The 21,558-nt window shown below is 41.8% G+C and overlaps 2 protein-coding genes across 9 annotated transcripts in view; both read right to left on the bottom strand.

The window, feature by feature from the left end:
- Positions 1-12,478, bottom strand: part of Nfrkb (nuclear factor related to kappaB binding protein) — a 35,894-nt gene extending 23,416 nt beyond the window's left edge. For 4 of the 7 annotated variants that reach the window (XM_070038370.1, XM_070038373.1, XM_070038374.1 and 1 more), the window contains exons 1-6: positions 12,412-12,478; positions 11,243-11,440; positions 9,958-10,067; positions 8,675-8,826; positions 5,103-5,304; positions 622-749 (exon numbers count right to left, since the gene is read on the bottom strand). In XM_070038370.1, coding sequence (XP_069894471.1) covers positions 622-749; positions 5,103-5,304; positions 8,675-8,809 — 465 coding nt within the window. In that variant the 5' untranslated portion in view covers positions 8,810-8,826; positions 9,958-10,067; positions 11,243-11,440; positions 12,412-12,478. Of the gene's footprint in view, positions 1-621; positions 750-5,102; positions 5,305-8,674; positions 8,827-9,957; positions 10,068-11,242; positions 11,441-11,982; positions 12,142-12,411 lie in introns of those variants that run through there. The other 3 variants (XM_070038371.1, XM_070038372.1, XM_070038376.1) reach the window with 3 other exon arrangements.
- A 4,384-nt stretch (positions 12,479-16,862) lies between these two features.
- Prdm10 (PR/SET domain 10) overlaps positions 16,863-21,558 on the bottom strand; it is a 113,075-nt gene continuing 108,379 nt past the window's right edge. Inside the window, exons 22-23 of one of the 2 annotated variants that reach the window (XM_070038363.1) lie at positions 21,022-21,125; positions 16,863-20,430 (exon numbers count right to left, since the gene is read on the bottom strand). In XM_070038363.1, coding sequence (XP_069894464.1) covers positions 20,227-20,430; positions 21,022-21,125 — 308 coding nt within the window. In that variant the 3' untranslated portion in view covers positions 16,863-20,226. Of the gene's footprint in view, positions 20,431-21,021; positions 21,126-21,558 lie in introns of those variants that run through there. The other variant, XM_070038364.1, reaches the window with a different exon arrangement.

The raw sequence follows: 21,558 nt of genomic DNA, 5'->3' as shown, positions 1-21,558 counted from the left end.
AGCTGGACGCCAGTGGCTCACACCTGTACTGTAATCCTTGCTAACTCAAGAGGCTGAGATCTGGAGGTAATGGTTCAAAGCCAGCCCAGGCAAGAAAGTTCGTTATTTCCAATAACTACCAAAGAGCCAGAAGTGGAGCTGTGGCTCAAGTGGTAGAATGCTAGCCTTGAGCACAAAAGCTCAGAGACAGTGCCCAGGCCTGAGTTCAATCCCCAGGATTGGCACCAAAAAAAAAAACAAAACAAAAAAAACACTTAAAAGAATGTGGAACAACTTTGCCTCAGAATTACTAGTCTAGAAGAGACTGAGGCCACTGAGCTTTCTGTTCTACAAACCCATCACAAATTCAGATGCTCGTACAACTCCTCCAATCAATTCCAAAGCACTCTAAGTTTTCTTCAATAATCCTCAATGGCTAGAAATCCATTTGTTTTCCTTGGTAAACACGGAGCCTACCATTTTTCTTCAATTTAGGAAACAGTATCTTTTACATGTTTTAACATCTCTGAAATTGGTAACATTCTTTTCCTTAGTGGTATCTTTTATATCTAATCCATTACTTAAAGTCTTAAAACCTTTTAGTGCCCACATCTTATTTATCCAGTTCCCAGCACTACTTACACTCCGGGAAGCAAGAATCTGCTTTAGCAGCCGATGGAAATACTGCTGTTGAGAGCTGAGGTATCGCTTGTACTGTGACTTGAAGCATAGCTGCCGATACTTGACTACCTCAGGGTTAAAGTGTCCATCTGAAAAAAAAAAAACAAACGCAAAAGTACAACTGTTTATCAGTCCACACAGATTTAGTGAGTTTGGAAAAGTAACTATTAAAAGAATCAACATGATAAGTTATACAGATCTCTAGGCATTAACCAATAGTGAGACCAAAGGAGGATATTCTTAGGAGAGGATCACAAAGGCACAATAGCTATGTGCATCTGATCATATAAAATAATAATTAACAAAAAAGAACTCCAAGAAATAGAAATAAGAGGTTTTCTTTTCTTTTGTTGCTGTTTTTGTTTTTGTTTTTCCTTTTGTCTTGCTTATCTGTCTTTGGGAGCATAAGAGGGGGCACAGAAATGGTAGGACAAAGGGTGAACAAATGCAGTGGTGGTACTCACTAGACACTACATAAAAAATGGACTAACAACTTGTGGGTGAGGATGGAAGGGAAAAACTGGGAGAGAATGAAGGAAGGGGTAACACTGTACAAAAAGAAATGTACTCTATTTGACTGTAACCTCTCTGCACATCACCTTTACAATAATAAAGAAAATTTTTAAATAATAATAAAGGAATCAGGAAGGAGAATAAAACATTGCTAAAAACAATGAAAGCTCAATTAAGGCTGATAACCTTAATAACCACAGAATGCAATCAGCTTCAGCAAAACTAGAAGTAAAATATGGCACTAGTCAGTGAAATGGACAGCAACTTCTGCCTTGACATGCCCTATCTATACACCTAGTCTGGACAGCTACACTATTTAGGGAAGTAAATAGTTCCAACACAACATAAGATTTTACACATAATCCTCTAAAGTTAACTAGGTTTCCACTCTATTCCACAGCAAAGGAGACAGTGTCCTCCTATCTGAGACCAGTGAAACATCTCTCTGCCAACCACAGAGGATAATTCCTTTTTAAACTAGTAACTTATCAGAGGAAATGCAAAGGAGGAAATGAAGGACACAAGGATGTGTCATAGTCCCAACTAAGGAGACTCAGGCAGCTGAACCTTCAGTCCTAGAAGTTCAAGGCCAGTCTGAGAGACAAAATAACATTCCATCTCTTAAAAAAAACAAAAAAGACACTGAGGATGTAGGGGTGCAGCATCTGCCTTGTAGTACAATGGCCTGTGTACGAGTCTCAACACCACATAAAAGAAGTAATGCAACATGTGTTTGTTTAGTTGGTTTTGCTTTTTGTTTTGTTCTTTTTTTTTCTGTCTTTTGCAGGGACTAAGGGGGGTTGGTTCAGAAATGGAGGGAGGAAGTATGAACAAATGCAGGCATGGGTAGTCGGTATACACTATGTGAAAATGAACCATATGTAATTTGTGGGATGGGAGAGGTAAACTGGGAAAAGCATAGGAAGGAATGACATTGTTCAAAAAGAAATATACTCATCACCTAAATTGTATACTGTGACAGCACCTTTACAATAACAATAAAGAATTTTAACTTATTTTTTAAAAAAGCAGCCAGGTGCTAGTGATTGACACCTATAATCCTAGCTACTCAAGAGGCTGAGATCTGAGGATTGTGGTTGGAAGACTGACAGAAAAGCACATGAGATTCTTATCTCTAATTAATCACACACACACACACACACACACACACACACACACACACACACACACACACACACACACACACAGAGGAATGCTAATTTTAAGTCCTTAAAATGATGACAGGTAAAAAATGGTGAAGCCTAATCTCTCCACTCTTGTTTTTTTTTGGGGGGGTCTGGTCATGGGGCTTGAACTCTGGACCTGGGCGCTGTCCCGCAGTTCTTCAGCTCAAGGCTAGCGTTCTACCACTTGAGCCACAGTGCCACTTCCGGCTTTTTTTTTTCTTTTTGCTTGTGTGGTGCTGAGGAATCGAACCCAGGGCCTCATGCATGCAAGGCAAGCGCTCTACCACTGAGCCACCTTCCCAGCCCATCTCTCCAGTCTTTAGCATCAACCAAGATGTCCAATTTAACACAACTCAAGATGTACAGCACTTTCAGGCCATCCTATCAAAGCAAAGGCATCCCAAAAAAGAAAGAAGAAACAGTTACTACTTCTCTATATAATGGAGAGAGGAAACTGACTTAGAATTGGCAAACTCTAACTAACAGAGGTTGCAACCTCTCAATAATAACTAGTTCAGGCAAGGATCACCAGTGGTAAAGCAAAAAACACTGGGTAAAACAAAACTGGCTTTAGAAGTACCATCTGTCAAAATGCTTCTTAATTATAAAGGAAAAGAAATGCCCTTATAATCAAGAGATCTGACAAATATCTCTTCGTTTTGTTGCTGTTGGTAGTGGAGTTTGAACTCGGCCTGGGTGTTGTCCCTGAGCTCTTTTGCTCAAGGCTAGTTCTCTACCACTTTGAGACACAGTTCCACTTCCAGTTGTTGAGTAGTTGATTAGAGATGAGTCTCACAAGGACTTTTCTGCCAGAGCTGGCTTCAAACCATGATCCTCAGATCTCAGCCTCCCGAGTAGATGGGATTACAGGCATGAGCCACAATACCTTAACCAAATGATTACACATGCATTACCAGTGAATGAAAACTGACACCATCTGCTTCCAGAGGTGACACAATGAGAAAGCATTTCACACACAACATTCTAGCCAAGAAAACTTGACAAAATCTAATCATAAAGCAACAAAGATGACATATTTGCAGAAATCAGGACATCATTCTAGGGGCTTTCCTAGATGCCTCAAAACTGCCAGTCTGAGCTGGGTACCAACAGCTCACGCCTCCTAGCTAATCAGGAGGATGAGATCTGAGGATCACAGTTCAAAGCCAGCCAGGGCAAGAAACTCCATGAGACTCTTACCTCCAATGAATTACCAAAAAGTCAGAAGTGGAGCTGCTGCTCAAGTGGCAGAGCGCTAGTCTTGAGCAAAAAAAAAAAAAAAAAATTAAGGTCAGGGACAGCACTCAAGCCTTAAGTTCAAGCCTAGGATTCACATTCACACGAACACACACACACACACACACAAAATCATTTTGCAGAAAAAATACACTAAAATATATTCTGTTCAAAAAGCTCAAGAGACTAAGTGCCTAACACACTGCTGATACTGATTCCTGAATGGGCACTGGATTTAAACTATAATGTTCAAAACACATGTCCACAACAATCAAGAATATCTGAACATGAAATAGCCTATGACACTATTTTCCCAGTATAAAATGTCTTGGGTCAGCTAAGAGGGCTGTGATTAGGTAGAAAAATGTCCTTATTAAGAGCTACATGAGCTGTGCACTGGTGGCTCACACCTGTAATCCCAGCTACTCAAGAGACTTAAGGTCTGAGGATTGTGATTCGAAGCCAGCCCAGGCATGAAAGTTCATGAGACTCTTATCTCCAATAAACTACTCAGAAAAAAAGAAAAAAGTGGAGGTGGCCCTGTGTCTCAAGTGGTAGACCATCAGCCTTGAGCACAAAGAGGCTCAGGGACAGTGCCCAGGCCAAGTACAAGCCACCCAGGACCAGCAAAAAAGAGAAGGGGGTGGGGAGGAGAGAGAGAGAAAAAAAGAGACGAGAGAGAGAGACAGAGGGAAAGAGAGAAACAGAGGGAGAGAGAAACAGAGGGAGCGAGAGAAACAGAGGGAGAGAGAGATGTGCTACAGTGCTTAATGGTGAAATGTCATGTTTTTCTACAGGGAAAATAAAAAACAAGCTGGGCGCCGGGCACTGATGGCTCACGCCTGTAATCCTAGCTACTCAGGAGGCTAAGACCTGAGGATCGCAGTTCAAAGCCAGCCTGGGCAGGAGAGACTGTGAGACTCCTATCTCCAATAAACCACCAGAAAACCGGAAGTGGCGCTGTAGCTCAAGTAAGTGGTAGAGCGCTCACCTTGAGCTGAAGAGCTGAGAGACAGCGCCCAGGCCCAGAGTTCAGGCCCCACGACCAGACCCCAAAAAAAAAAAAAAAAAAAACATTCTCTGCTGAGTTAGTATCTACACAGAAAAATGAAGAGAAGCTAGATGATGGTGGCTCATTTCTGAATCCTAGCTACTTAGGAGGCTGCAAATAGAAGGTCTCTGATTCAGGCCAGCCCAGAAAAGTCCCCAAGATTCCAACTCAATGGAAAAAGCCTGGAATAGTGGTGTTCCTAACATCCCAGCTAGAATAAGAAGCCTAAAATAGGCAGTACCTGGGTTAGAAACAAGACTCTTTCTAAAACATAACCATATAAAAGCAGGCTACAAGCAATGTCTAACTGTGCAGTGCCAGCCTAGCAAGTACAGGCCTTGAGTTCAAATCCCATAGCATAAAAAAAAGTACCCAATAAAATGAAGGCATTATCCTCATAAGTTAAAAGTATCACCACATTCCACCCTAATAAAAACACACTCTAAGCTATGGACCTCGGAAAAGCTTCTGGGCGATGTGCAGAGGGTTTCCAAAGCGGAAGTTCTCCCCACTGAACAGGGCGAGGATGAGCCCATTTTGCTGCTCCGCACTGTCCACAGGAAAACGAGGCAGAAACTGCCGGAGGTGTGCACGCTGAGAGTCACTCAGGACTTCCTGCCACGTGGAGAGGCTGACCACATCAAAGAATATCTCGGGCTAGAAGAATTCAGGCAAAACAAAAAAAATAACAGAAAAATATGCTTTTAAGTTTGTGTGGGTGTATGTAGTAAAACATATATATAACATTGAATCTACCATTTTATCATTTCTAAGTTCGCAGTTTAGTTCGCACCATGACTACAATCCATATTTAAACTGAAGAAACTAAAATTCCAGTACAGAAAACCACAATAAAACTCCTTCACAATTTATACTAATACAAGAAACAAAATAAAATTTCAATGACTTCTACTCAACTCTCAAAAACTAAGAAACTAAAAATAACATATAAACCACAATGTTATACCTAACAGCAAATAATTTGAGTAGACAGAAGGCCATGTGGAAGCCATCTGTACCCCCACAAGAGTGTCATGGTGGACACCTGAATCCAGGTTAAACTGCAGTGAGAAGAAAGTTAACAGGGAGGGGAGTTTGGAGAGCTGAGGTCACTTGCTAACAGGGAGAATCAGCAAGGTAGAGGTCATTTTCATTTCACTCATTACATACCAGATGTATCTGCCAGGTACTAAGCTAGACTAGCACAGATACTGCCTGGAAGGTTAACAATTAAACATACAGTCCAGTTTAAGATGTCCTGATGTGTATACAAACATATAGCAAAGAAGAAAAAGGCCACTAGTAATGAGACAGTTAATGATATAAGGGGGAAAATGCTGAGAGAAATTAAAAATCCACAGAACAAAGCCACAGAAACAAATTGATACAGAAGAATGGAGAAGTTACCTATTGGAGAAATGGAGAGAGAAATGAGATGGGCATAGGTGAGCTACAATGGTAGTGTTAATTAACACACCAAAAGGGTACCAGACACTGGTTGCCTACACCTGTAGTTGTAACTACTCAGGTGGCTGCGATAAGAGGATTAGAGTTCAAAGTCAGCCTGTTAGGAAAGTCAATAAGACCCTATCTCCAATTAACCACCAAAAAGTCAAAGTGGAGCTGTGGCTCAAATGGTAAACTGCCCAAACTTGAGCAAAAAAGCTCAGGGATGACACCTAGGTCCTGAGTTCAAGCCCCAGTAATAGCACAAAAACAAAACAAAACAAAAAATAATACAAGGTGGTAGCTACATACATGTTTTTAGGGTTCTCTCCCCCATTCTATCTGTACTATTTTGAAACTGGATTTTGCTATAGTGCCCAGGCTGGTCTTAAACTTGTAAGCTCAAGTGATCCTATTGCCTTGGTGTCCAGAGAAACAGAAATCACAGGAATGGGACAACATAACCAATCCATTTTATTGTTTAAAATGTATATAAATGGGTTTTACATAGTCTCATGTGTAACACATTTCACTTTTTTTTTTTTTTTTGTCGGTCATGGGCCTGAACTCTGGGCCTGGGCGCTGTCCCTCAGCTCTTCAGCTCAAGGCTAGCGCTCTACCACTTGAGCCACAGTGCCACTTCCAGCTTTTTCATCTTATGTGGTGCTGAGGAATCGAACCCAGGGCCTCATGCATGCAAGGTAAGCATTCTACCACTGAGCCACCTTCCCAGCCCCCTCATGCCTGTCAGTAATCCATAGCTATTCAGGAGGCAGACATCTGAGGATGGAGATTAGAAGCCAACTGGGACAAATAAATTCCCAATTAACCAACAAAATCCCAAAACGGAGATATGCTTCAAGTGGTAGAGGGCTTGTGGGCTTGTTTTGAGCTTTTTTGCCAAGTGAGAGCATAATAACCTGATTTCAAGCCCCAGTATTGGCAAGAAAAAAAAAAAAAAAACAGGCAACATCTGGCTAAAGGAAGGACAAAAAGGCGTGCAATGGCCAAAAGAAACACAAATGACTTAGAGACCTGTTTAGTAGTTCTGATTTTATCCTGAGGAACAGGAGAGCCATAATCCCAGGAGAAACTCAGTAATCCAACCACCAACCACGCACCTTTGCCTAGATATAGCAAAATTCTCAGGTTCAATGTCCAAGATCTTCTTCTCTAAACCTATTTTTGCACACCATTTTATTTCTAGCATCTAACTCAAGTGTCTGGCATTAAGCAGACACTTGTAAGTATTTGTTGACTAAAGGAATGATAATACAGAGATTTCATTGAAAGAATAAGCAAAGAGCATATGATTGGACTGGGCACACAGCTGGACCCTGTCACATACACACAATGCAATTTTTAAAAAGGGATGAGAAATACAAACGGTAACGGCAATACAGTTGCTACTGCAATAGGAGCTTGCATCAGAGAAGGGCACAGTAGTGGTTTTCATTTTCTCTACAATGTTTGACATATAATGGAAAAATCTGAAGCAGACAGTACTACATGAAATGTATCTCTTAAAACTGGGGGATATACAGGTATTTGCATACTATATCTGCACCTGCCTGTATGTTCAAAATGCAGCATGCCAAACAAAACACATGCTTAAGTGAATATGTTCATAAACAGTTCCTTGTACACTGTCATTTTGCCTGTAAAAGTGGTCAGAGGCTTGCTGGCACCTCAGCTACCTCAGGCATGGTTGATAGACAGATATAACATGTCAGAGTTTTGTTTAATGATTCACAACACGACAACTACTTTAACATAAATGCATAATTCTATGTTTAAAATATACTGCTGCCTTTTATTGCATTTTCTTTTTTCTTGTTTGAGACAGGGTTTTACTAACCCAGGCTAGCCTCAAACTTGTGATCTTCCTGCTTCAGACTCTCTAGTGCTAGGATTACAGGTCTATACCTATCAGATCTGACCTAATCTTTTTGTTGTTGTTGTTGGTCATGGGACTTGAACTTAAGGCCTGGGTGCTATCTTTGAGCTTTTTTGCTCAAGGCTAGTGCTCTATCACTGTGAGCCTCAGTGCCACTTCCAGTTTTCTGGGGGTTAATTGGAGATAAGAGTCTCACAGACCTTCCTGCTGGGGCTTTAAAAACCACCAACCTCAGATCTCAGTCTTCTGAGTAGCTAGGTTTACAGAAGTGAGCCACTGGCACTTGGCTTGACCTAATCTTTTTATAATTAATAAGAATTATCTTATTAAAAATAATAAAGTTTATCAAGTTATTCCACTGTATTATTAAACATGTAGAATGTAGGATATGCTTTTTTCCTTAGTCACTTTACACTTAAAAGATAAAAGATCTCTTCATGGGCTGGGAAGGTGGCTCAGTGGTAGAGCGCTTGCCTTGCATGCCTGAGGCCCTGGGTTTGATTCCTCAGCACCACATAAGCAAAAAGAAAAAAGCCAGAAGTGGCGCTGTGGCTCAAGTAGTAGAGCAGTAGCCTTGAGCTGAAGAGCTGAGGGACAGCGCCCAGGCCCAGAGTTCAGGCCCCACGAGACTGGACCCCAAGATATTAGCAGGTGGGAAATGCTTGCAACAATGTAACCACTTACATCCTCCAGAAGATCCTCCGGTAGACTAACCCTGGTGCCTCCCAGCAGACAATCTTCCATAATGCGGGTGCCATGGCCATCTCCACAAGGACCAAGTTCCAGGGGATCCGTCAGCATATGATCCAAAGAATCCATTATTCTCCAACGTATCCCTAACAAAAATATGCATCTTGAGGCAGAAATGCTGAAATCTGGCTGATGCTAACACTCTTCTGGAAAATACTTCTCAAACTGACTTTCACTTCTTACTATAAAAACAAGCTCTTCGGTAGCCTTAAGCACAGAGAGGTTCAGGGGCAGTGCGTAGGCCAAATTCAAGCCCCAGGACTGGCATAAATAAATAAATAAATAAATAAATAAATAAAGCTCTTCTCCCTCCCTTCCTATACTGCTTCCCCACTGGAATTTTCTAGAAAAGCTGTCTTTCAAAATTCATCTACACTAACTCCAACATTCATAAAGTTTCTTATACTTTCCTTTGGGGACATAGAATGACATTCAGAAAATAAATGATAAACAAATCAGTCATAATGAAGAGATCCCAAGTCAACCTGGCACTGGTAGCTTATGCCAAAATCCTAGCCACTAGGAGGCTGAGATCTGAGGATTGTAGTTCAAAGCCAGCTCAAGCAGTAAGGCTCTTAATCTCCCATTAACCACCAGAAAACCAGAAGTGGCTCCAAGTGGTAAGGCTGCACCCAGGCTAATCAAAGGAAAAAAAAAACCTCCGCTGGTGGCTCACACCTATAATCCTATTCAGGAAGCAGAGATCTAAGGATCACAGTTCAAAGACAGTCTGAGTAAGAAAGTCCCAGAGACTCTTATCTCCAATCAATCACCAGAAAACTGTCTATGGAACAATGGCTCAAAGTGGTAGAGTGCTAGCCTTGAGCAAAAAAGTTCCTAGACAGTGCAGTGAGTAGGCTCTGAGTTCAAGCCCCACAAGTGACAAAGAGTTCCCACGTCAATTATCACTCCACTATAACAATTTAATATTTTTTGGCATTTTAATTCTTCATTGTTATAAAACATACTGCAAATCCATGTATACTAGTAAGCCTCAGACAGTAACTATAACACTTACTTGAAATGGGCCGAGTAAGACATTTATATATATCATTTAATTCCTGCAACAAGGATATTTACACTTATTCTACTGATATTAAAATTAAAGATTTGCTAGGTGAAAGTAGCTCACATCTATAATCCTAGTTACTCAAGAGCCTGAAATTTGAGAATCTCAGTTCAGAGCTAGGCTGGGCAGAAAAGTCTGAAACTCTTACCTCCAATTAACCAGCAAAAAATTGGAACTGAAGATGTAGTTCAAGTGGTAGAGTGCCAGCCATGAGCAGAAAAAAACTGAGAGGTTGAGGCCCTGAGTTCAAGCACAGTACTGCACACACACAAAAATAAATAAATGAATGAATGAATAAAATGAAAATAGGTAATCAACTTGTCCTCCAGAGGCTATACCAAACCTAAGTCTATCTGCAAAGCCATGTTCTTTTTTCATAGGTTGGGGTATGAACTTAGGGCCTCATGCATGCTACGCAAATAAATGCTCTATCACTTGAGCCATACCACCAACCCTTTTTGCTTTCATTATTATAAAGTCACAAACTTTTTGCCTGAGACCAGCCTTGAACTGTGATCCTCCTACCTCTGCTTCCCAAACAGCTATGATTACAGTTAGAGGCCATCAGAGCTAATTTTTGAGATAAGATGTCACAAATTTTTGCCCACACTGGCTTCAAATGACCTCCTATCTCTGAATCACAGGCAGCTGAGATTACAGGCATAAACCACCCACCCAGCCCAAATCCAAGTTCTTATCACTATACAATATATTTGCAGAAACACTCAACTTAAATCCTAAAATGACAGGATTATTAGTCCTGAAGTTTCAAGTACCTACTGACAACCAGTAAAGTCAGTAGTCCAATCAGCTGTTTGTTTTGGTGCCAGTCCAGAGGCTTGAACTCTGGGCCTGGGCACTGTCCCTGAACTTTTCTGCTCAAATATAGAGCTCTAACACTTGAGCTACAACTCCACTTCCAGCTTTTTTTGGTAGTTAAATGGAGATAAGGAGTCTGACAGATTTTCCTGCCCTGGCTGGCTTTCACTTTCAATCCTCACATCTCAGCTCCCTGATTAGGTAGGATTTGAGGTGTGAGCCACAAGTACTTGGCTTCAATCTACTAATCTTTACAACCATGTGAATTAATACTACTTTTTTCCTCATGTAATAACCGAATACTGCTGGCCACCTTTAGAAAATAATATACTAAAACATTTTCAGAGAACATCTCACAAAGCTGATGGCTGGAATCAGAGAAGTTGAAGCCACAGGACTCTCAACATTTCCAGCAGGAACTTGAACTCAATCCCTCTGTAAACCTTTGCTAAATCATTCTCTCTAGCTCCTATTCCTACCAAATGAACAAAGTATTCTAAAATGTAAAGGAAAAATAAGTCTCAGTTCAAATGCCAAACCTCTAGAGTAGATCAGCTAGTAATTCTGTGACCTTCTGAAAAAAATCTTACCTCAACAGGCATCAATTTCCTTACCTGTAAGCCACAGAGGAGTTGGACCAGGACCTCTCTATTGTAATTTTCAATCCTGGAATCTTGCAATAAATATTTTCCAACAAAGTGACAGTTTGTATCACTTTATGTAGGTATGTCTCATTTCCAAAATTCTCAAATGATAATGAGCAAACCCTGAAGTGTCTCTCCCCTTAAAGTTCTCTTGAACAGATTTCAAATCTATGTAAAGATACATCAAAGAGATTAGTATTAAGGAAGCTGGGTGGTTTCCAGGTCATTGTGTCCCATCAGCCTTCTGCACATTGCACCTGAGTTTTGTATTTTTTTTAATGTAGAAGCAACTTGATATTTAGAATAAAATCCCCATGACAGAATTAATACTAGGAAGAACAACTGCAGTGAGTAACGCTGCCAGGCACTTACCTACACAACTTACTTGTAAATTTCTTCAGTTACAACAAGATGTTTAACTAACTGTAATATATCTCTGTGACAACCTCTGCCCTGCCAACAATTCTTTTGGGGGGCTTTTTTAAACTTTCGTTACTGTTGTTTTAGAGGTGCTATACAGCAGGGTTACATTCATATATGTCAGGTAATAAATACATGTCCTTTCTCAGGGTCATCTGTTCCCTCATTCTCTCCCATTCCCTCCCTCCCATCTCCACCCACGAGTTGCATAGTTCACTTTCACCAGTGTCCAGTACTCTGCCAACTATTCTAAACAGGATCTCAAATTAAAGAAAAGCAAGCAGAGCTACCAGAGTGCTGGAACCCGGAAGCCATCGGTGTGAGTCTTGGGTGTCCTGGACTTCTTGAGGGGACCAGGAAAGTCTCTCCCAAAGGCCTTCCCTCTGCACCTGGCTCACGGACCTACCCTCCAGGACTCTCCGCAAGCAGAATTAAACAGTTCCCTCCAGAGCAATTGCCTATTCCAAACTCCTCGCCTGTGACAGCAAATCCCACCCCACCCCACCCCGCGCCAGGCCCCGGCCCCGCCCCTCTGCACAGCACCCCGCCCCTCCCCCACACGGTGCCTAACCCTAACCCTCACCCACACGGGCCGCCCCGCTCCCAACGCCCAGCTTCCTGCCCCTAGCCCACGGGAGGCGGCGCCCGAGGAGCCCCACTTCCTCTCTCCGCCCCCGGGCCACATTTTAACCCTCCCGCCGCCCTGGGCCCGCCCTCACCAGAATCCTGGACGCGGGTCTCCCAACCCGCAGCGCCTCTCCAGCCGCGGGCTCCCGGACGCGCTCGCTCCCGCAAGGCGTGCGGGTGCGTGCACGCTCCGGGCTCGGGCGGCGGAAGGGGCGGGGCTTGTCTGGGCGGGGCCGGCGAGGGGCGGAGCTGGGGGCGGGGCCCAGAGCCGCGGGGCCGTCTGTAAACGCCCTGTCCATTGGTGTCAGAGGAAGGCTGCGATCCTCCACAGTGTCCTCACTTGGTTTAGGAGTTTGGGGAAGGCAGAAAGAAGTTGCAGTTCTTTGCTGGGAGAAATGAAGGTCCTGAAAGCTAACGTTTACATTAAGCATACCCTTTCACAGGCACTGTGACAACCAGGTTCTCTCCACTGTCTTTGTACTGGGGCCGCATGTGCCCAGCACCTGCGACCGGCCAAGTGATCATTTTACAGTGGAGGAAATCTTGGTTTCTCCGGATTCAGAGAGGAAAAGACGGACCTCAACCTGAGCCCCTGATTTTCTTTCCTCACATCTCCATGCTCCCAAATGTCCAGAAAGTGCATTTGGAATGACAGTGTTCTACCAGGCACCGGTGGTTCACACCTGTGATCCTATAGCTATTCTGGAGACTAAAATTTGAGGATCACGGTTCAAAGCCAGCCCAGACAACAAAGTCTGTCAGACTCTTAATTCCAAATAACTACCGAAAAAAGCCAGAGCTGGAGCTGTGACTCAAGGTAGAGAGCTAGTTTTGAGCAAAAAAACAAAACAAAAAAAAAAAAAAACCCTCAGGGGTAGCACCTAGGAAAAACGAGCGTATGTGCGCACACACACACACACACACACACACACACACACACAGTATGTTTTTGTTCAATATATCATGATTTTGGTTGCTCCCCTAGTGATGCAGAGACCACCTTCAGTTCTCTGGATTGAATAGAAATATATCAGAGAATACAGCCAGCAGCACAAGTTAATGTCCTGTCCTCTATGGAAAACACTTCTTTCCCATGCTCCTCCACCTGCTCCACTGTGGAAAAGATGCCCTTCATTCTGGTAAGGCTGTTGGGAGGTTCTTGAACTAGAAACCACCCTTGTATAAATATATAAATATAATATATTTATATTATCATTATCATCAAGGTTTCTCTTTCCTTGGGACTATGACCAGATTCTTGGTAGCATTTTGGTGTTGTCATGGTTCTGGAGAGTAGCCATAATGTGGCATCTCATATAGTTTTAATTTGAATTTCCCTGATGACATGAACTGAAGTATCTTTTCATATACTTCCTTGTCATCAGTATATATTCTTTGCTAAGGTGTCTTTGGCCAGTATTTCTAGGGTTTTGTTCTTATTTTTTTAATTAGCTTTAAGTAGTTATACAAAGGGGTTTCAATTCAACATATCAAGCCTGTAATTCAAGGCCTACCCAAGCAGGATAGTCTGTGAGACTCTTATCTCTAATTAATGACTGAAAAGCTGGAAGTAGCACTCAAGTAGTAGAGTGCTAGCCTTGAGCAAAAAGGCTCAGGGACAGTGGCCAAGGACCAGTCCAGGACCAGCACACACATATACACATACACACATACACCTCACTCCACGCACACAAAATGTTGGGTTTTTTTTTTTGTTTTTTTGTTTTTTTTTGTTTTGTTTTTGCCCTGGGACTTGATCCCAGGGCCTGAGATTTGTACCTTAGCTTTTTCATTCAAGTCAGGCACTCTACCACTAGAGCCACAACTCTACTTCCAGCTTTTTGCTAGTTACTTGGAGATGAGTCTCACAACTTTCTTGCTTGGGGTAGCTTTGAACCTCAGTCCTCAGATCTCAACCTCCTGAATGATTAGTATTACAGGAGTGAGCCACCAGCTCTCAGCCCTATAATGTACTAGTTAAGATAATTTCTGCGGGGCTGGGAAGGTGGCTCAGTGGTAGAGTGCTTGCCTTGCATGCCTGAGGCCCTGGGTTCGATTCCTCAGCACCACATAAGCAAAAAGAAAAAAGCCGGAAGTGGTGCTGTGGCTCAAGTGGTAGAGCGCTAGCCTTGAGCTGAAGAGCTGAGGGACAGCGCCCAGACCCAGAGTTCAGGCACCACAACCAGACCCAAAAAAAAAAAAAAAAAAGATAATTTCTGCAAGTAGGTCTCTAGCTAGATGGGGATTAGATGGGGGAGGATATTTTAGAATCCTAGATTTGGTCTTTGTGATTCTAAGTGATTACCTTCACAATTGCTTCTGTTTTTCTCCTCCTTAGGTGGCAAAGGATGGCTGTAGTTAGATGGAGGAATTGGGTTTTTATTTCCCATTGCCTGGGTCAGTTAGGCTCTGATAAAACAAATGCCAGTTGGACTCTGATTAACTTATCTCCTCTTCTGAAAATAGTCATTGTTAAGTAGTAGAATCTTCTGGAATATTCAGAATGGTTTCTGGCTGGCTCTCCACTACTGTCGTCACCCCTACCCCCGTCACATACCTCAGCAGCACCAAGGGATTGTTCCATAATATTCACTGTGAAAACCTAGCCAAGTTCCTGGAGGTAAAGCTCAAAGAAGAAATATGGCTGGGCGCCAGTGGCTCACACTTACAATCCTAGCTACTCAGGAGACTGAGATCTGATGATTGCACTTCAAAGCCAGCCTGGGCAGGAAAGTCCATGAGACTCTTATCTCCAATTAACCACAAGAAGTAGCACTGTGTCTCAAGTGGTAGAGCACTCGCCTTGAACTGAAGAGCTCAGGAACAGTGCCCAGACCCAGAGTTCAAGCCCCACAACCGATCCAAAAAAAAAAGGGCTGGGAAGGTGGCTCAGTGGTAGAGTGCTTGCCTTGCATGCATGAGGCCCTGGGTTCAATTCCTCAGCTGGAAGTAGCACTGTGCTCAAGTGGTAGAGTGCTAACCTTGAGCTGAAGAGCTGAGGGACAGCACTCAGGCCCAGAGTTCAGGCCCCACTACCAGACATACTCCCCCCCAAAAAAAAGGGGAAAAAAAAGAATCCCTTTTGCCCTAGTGTGGCACCCTCTGGAGTTATTAATCTCTAAAGAGTTGTCTAGACTGTACCTTCAGCAACATATCAATTACAAGTCAGGTTTTCCTGCTCTCCATTAGTTCCCTTAGAGGCTTCTGCTAATAAATACTTGTTCATTAGGTGTGATACTTTCTATCACCTATCTGTTGTTTTTTTTAAATTTCTTACTATAAAAGTCATGTACAGAGGGGTTGAAGGTACATAAATCAATCAGGTAATGAGCACAATTCTTTTTGGACACTATCACCCCTTTTCCCTCACTGTTTTTCCTTCCTGTTCCCATCCCCAAGTTGTATAGTGTATTTTCAACCTAGTGTCTAGAGAGAATCACTGTTAGCCTCTCCAGTTTTGTGGCCCGTGACTTCCCTTCAGTGATATATTTAAGAAAATTTGATGTTTTGACTTATTCAGCTTTTATATTTGTTTATGGGATAAGTAGAGACTTTCACAACTTTACCTTTTTTTTTTTTTTTTTTGGTACCAGTCCTGGGTCTTGAATTCAGGTTCTGGGCACTGTCCCTGAGCTTTTTAACTCAAGGCTAGCACTCTACCACATGAGCCAGAGCTCCACTTCCAGCTTTCTGGTATTTAATTGGAGATAAGAGTCTCAGGACTGGGGCTCCGAAGGTGGCTCAGTGGTAGAGCACTTGCCTTGCATGCTCAAGGCCCTGGGTTCAATTCCTCAGTACCACATAAGAAAAAAGCCGGGGGCTGGGAAGGTGGCTCAGTGGTAGAGCGCTTGCCTTGCATGCCTGAGGCACTGGGTTCGATTCCTCAGCACCACATAAGCAAAATGAAAAAAGCCGGAAGTGGCGCTATGGCTCAAGTGGTAGAACGCTAGCCTTGAGCTGAAGAGCTGAGGGACAGCACCCAGACCCAGAGTTCAGGCCCCACGACCAGACTCCCCCCCCCCCAAAAAAAAAAAGTCTCAGGACTTTCTTGCCTTGGACTGTCTTAAGACAGTGATCCTCAGACCTCGGCCTTCTGAGTAGCTATGATTACAGGCATGAGCCTGGTAAATTTGACTCTGTGTGTGTTTATGTGTGCTGGTACTTGGGCTTGAACTTGGGGCTTGGTGCTGTCCCTTGACTTTTTTTGCTCATGGCTGCCACTTAAGCCATGAGCACTTCTGGCTCTTTTTTGGCTGGTTAATTGGAGTCTCACGGATTTTCATGCCTGGCCTGGCTTAGAAACATAATCCCCACATCTCAGCCTCCAGAGTAGCCATTGGTGTGAGTCACCAATGCCTGAAAGGACTTTCAAGTTTCTTAAATGCCCAACCAGAAACCAGAAATTAAGGTGTAATTGAAAAAGCAAAACAACAACAAAACACCACTTCAACCTCACCAATAGCTCTTGCAGCTTCACACAGCTTCATATACACAAACGAAACACATGTTTATTAGAAAAAATATTTATTAATTTTTACACCTGCTGGGTAGCACAAGACTATTAACACTATAACTCACTGAATATACAATAAATGTTCACATTTAAGTAACAGGATAAGGTCAACATTTCAACCAAATGGATCAGCTCTAGCATCTCATGAAGTGCTTTTTAGCTCTAGATATCTTGACTTTTTGTTTTGTTTTGTTTTGTTTTGAAAGGATAATTCTGGGTCAGAAAATAATTCAAGAACATCAAAACAAAAGCCTTTCCAGAAGAACAGGAATTTTACATGATGAAATGTCCATTTCTCAGGATACTAATCAAACAATAAAAATGTTAAAAAAAAAAATATACTCAACCTACTCCAAATATTCATCCGGCACTGAAATCTACAGGATCAAAGGAAGAGGTCATAATATAAGTATTGGCTACATCCCTGTTTCCCAGCTGGGACTTCAGAGGAATTCTAACCTGCTACCCTTTCAAATACAAGTCCTTTTGAAAACCTCTTCCCTCAGATGACTGTGTACATCCCTGATCTAAAACTGGTGTCATTTGGCAAAACCCACTACCCACCTCTCAGGTTGCTAATATATAAGGACCAGAAGGACCACATAAGGACCAAAAAAGATGGGAAGAAACACTAGAAGAGAAAGTGACAAAAAGATCCTTCAGCAATATTTTCCTCTATGTATTTTAAATAATAAAATAACTAGCATAAAATGAACATTCCACTCAGTGATAGTTTCCTTTTACAAATTTTAATCAGTAAGGTATTCCTGAGAAGAGAGAGTTCCTTGCTGGTTCAAATAAGAAAAAAAAAAATCTAACAGGGACAAATTTAAGTTATAAAAACTAAAACTGGGGGGCTGGGAAGGTGGCTCAGTGGTAGAGCGCTTGCCTTGCATGCATGAGGCCCTGGGTTCAATTCCTCAGCACCACATAAGCAAAAAGAAAAAAGCCAGAAGTGGCCCTGTGGCTCAAGTGGTAGAGCGCTAGCCTTGAGCTGAAGAGCAGAGGGACAGTGCCCAGGCCCAGAGTTCAGGCCCCACGACCGGACCTGCCCCCCCAACCCCCACCCCCAAAAAAACTGGACTTTTAAAAAGTCTATTCTTTCTAGACTGGATACTAGGTTATTTATAACCAACACTTTATGGGACTATGGAAACCAAAGTTTGCATTTTGACTCAAAGTTGGTATTTTTAGTTGAAATTATCATACCTCTTTGTCACCAAAGATACATAGGCCCTTTTCAGTTTTCACACTTTTTTTTTTGAGACAGGGTCTTGCTATGTAGCCCAGGCAGGCCCTGAATTTACAAACCTGCCTCGATCTCCCAAGTGCTAGTATGATAGGTATGTGCCACTATGCCCAGCTAGGTTTCACATATTTTTGAGATAACTTTCTCAAATTTTCTTAGTGCCCTAAGTTTCAGAGATAACAGTATGAATGAACTTCTCAAAATCAAAGTGCAAGATCTACATTTTAATAAAGTTATTGCAAAAGAATTGTTTGCTCTTCAGAAAGGTATCTTTACCATAAAAAAGCCACTATACTTCTTAGTTCATATAGACAGTTTTTACTCATAAATGTGAATAAGATCAGTGAGTTACCTTCATTTGAAATGAACGTATAAGTCTTCCTAATCTGGAGTGGGAAGTTCACTATACAATATAAGTACTCTAAAAAAATATGTCACAAAAGTTGTTAAAATACATACTGACTTTTGAAATGTTTTATGGATAATAACTGGAATGTACAATAAAAAGGAAAAAAATACTTTTCCTCACTGAATTCATAGCAAACGAGGCTCCCAACCAACTAACGTCACAGCATAGTTTTCTTCTTTCAACAAACAGTATAATATTCATAAAGACTGAATATATTCCAGATCCTTTACATTACCCTAAGCTATTACAAATGGTCCTCAAGTTTTCATTTTTTACTCTAAGTGGAAATTGGTCATTTTACAAGTAGGTCCAGATGAGTTACAATGTATTGATAGTGAAAAAGTGTTTAAAAATAATAAAGGCCACCTTTCCATCCAACATTAAAGAATGTTCATTTTAAGATGACCTTAAAAGTACTAAAATATACTGAATGTTGTAAGCAAGAGTTAAATGTTGGGGTGTGGTTAATTGATGGAGCACCTCAGCATGCTTGAGGCCCTGGATTTGATCCTCAGCACCACAAAAAATAGTAATAAATAAATAAAGTTAAACATATGTTTGGTAAGAACAAGGAATTCATCTTTTACCAATGAATGGTAAATGCATCCTGCAAAGCAGGACAAGATTTTAGTACTTTCTTTCTGACTATCTCTCGGTCTCTCTTTCTACACATAGCTTTAGTAATTTTTCTTGATACTAATATCTCCTTCTTAATACAACTACAACCAGAGAATGGTAGGCAACATTTTAATGTGCGGGCTTGAAATCTGCTGAAACCAAGGATGTTTTTTCCTCAGTGAGTTCATATTGAGGAATAACAAAGGAAGAACTATCAGAGCATGAGGTTCTACTTCATCTGCTAAGACTAGCATCTGTGGAAAGCACTATCAATTAGCAAACAACTTTTTTTTTTTTAAATAAGAAACTTAAAAAAAATGGTGGCACATGCCTATGTTACTCAGGAGGCTGAGGCAGGAAGATTATCTGAGCCCAGAAATTTAGGGCCAGCCTGAGCAATAGACCAATACCCCTATCTAACCCACCAAAAAAGCAATTAAAAAAAAATCAACAGTAAGAAAAATTTAGACAACAGTTTTCCCTTGAGAATACTGTCAAACTTTTTTCTCATCATTTTAACTTTTTCTTCTAGGAAGTTTCCTTTGTCAAATTACTGAAAACTCAGACAGTCTTGACCTAATTCACACCCATAAACTACCCCTTCTCCTCTGGTGCCATGGCTTAGAATTCAGCAGTCCAATGGCCATCCTGTCTCCACCTTAGTATACCACTTAGTATTTCCACAAAGGGAGAATAAGGCTTATTAGTGTGTTGTGAATGAACGAAAGAAAGAAAAAGAAAGAAAGAAAGAAAAAAGAAAGAAAGAAAGAAAGAAAGAAAGAAAGAAAGAAAGAAAGAAAGAAAGAAAGAAAGAAAAGAAAGAAAGAAAGAAAGAAAGACACACAACTAACAAGGGAAAATCCAAGTTTCTCCATCTTGAAATGTACTTTCCTCTGAAAGATCTCCGTTCTGTGGCAGAAAGCCCAAGGGTTTGAAGAGTCAATTTGCTAAAGATGACATTGGCAAAAATCACCCCCAGCACATGTGAGTGTCAAAACGGTAGTTTCCAAACTCTTGAGTGAGTAATAAATCTTAAAAAAGAGTTCTAGGGGTCAGAAGCTGATTGATGAAGGAGAAAAGATATGATGTGAGTCCGAGTCTAGCTCCTGATAAACGCATTACGGCTTAGTGATGTGCACCTCACTGCTGCCATTGCCATTGGTGGTAGTCGTGATGATATACTGTGTTGTCTGCTGCTGGCTGCTGTTCTGGGAATCCAAGGAGTCACTGTGTGTGGAAGGCTGAACCTGCACTGTTGCAGAGAGGGCAGCAGTTTGCTTTTCCTCTAGTTCCGGTTGGCTTTCTGATAACACATAGTGACCCTAGAACAGGAAGAAAAGGATCTTTAAAAATCTGGATTGGGACTGGGAAGGTGGCTCAGTGGTAGAGCGCTCGCCTTGAGCTGAAGAGCTGAGGGACAGCGCCCAGGCCCAGAGTTCAGGCCTCATGACCGACCAAAAAAAAAAAAAAATCTGGACTACTGAGCAATAGAGCTCACATCTATAATGCTAATTTCTCAGGAAACTGAGATCTAAGAACTGAGGCTCAAAGTCAGCCCAGGCAAGACATCTAAGAAAACCAGCAAAAAGCCAGACGTGGAGCTGTGGCTCAAGTGGTAAAGTGCAGACTTGAGCAAAAAAAAGCTAAAGGATAATGTCTGGACCGTGAGTTCAAGCCATAGTAACAACATATGCAAGCATGCACGTGCACACACGTGCATATACACACACACACATACACACAAAACACACAAAATCTAGGGCCTATAAGAGAGAGAAGGAGGAGCTTGGGACATAGCTTAGTGGTGTAGATTGCTTTCCTAGCATGCACAAGGTAAGGTTTGATACCCAGTACTAAGAAGAAAAAAAAGTTCTGGGACAAGGGCTATGGCACAGCTCTGCAAGATGACTTACCGGAGTAACTGCCTTTACTTGGCCAGAAGTGACAGGAGTTGCCACACCACTGTCCGTGATCACAAACTGACCTGGGGGGAGTGTCATCATTTGAATCTCAGATGCTGAAAACAGGAAATATACACTGTTCAGTGGGCTTAGATTTTAATAGCGTTCTAGAAACAAATGCTTTTCCACTTACAGGATTAGGTTACATCTCAATAAACCCATCATAATTGAAAACAAATGCATTTTCGAATGGGATGAAGTTCAGCACTAAAACATTAGCCTACAGAGTGCAAGACCCTAAGATCCTTCTCCAGAAGCACAACAAAATTCCTTTAATATACCTAACTTACAAATATCAGCATTTAGCCTTGCCTACCATAGACATGATTAGAAGACTTGGCCAAAACCATCTAGCACAAAGCTCGTTTTATAATTGTTTCATATTTCATGTAAATTAATACTGTATTAAAAATGAATACAAGTAGACATGGTGGCATGCATTTGTAGGCCCCTCTACAGACTAAGGCAAGAGGACTGTTGAGACTGAGA

Source organism: Dipodomys merriami, unplaced genomic scaffold (assembly GCF_024711535.1).
Source record: "Dipodomys merriami isolate MVZ:Mamm:240054 unplaced genomic scaffold, mDipMer1.0.p SCAF_29, whole genome shotgun sequence".
Taxonomy (NCBI): domain Eukaryota; kingdom Metazoa; phylum Chordata; class Mammalia; order Rodentia; family Heteromyidae; genus Dipodomys; species Dipodomys merriami.
The sequence above is the reverse complement of the archived record's forward strand: the minus strand, read 5'-3'. Positions and strand labels throughout refer to the sequence as shown.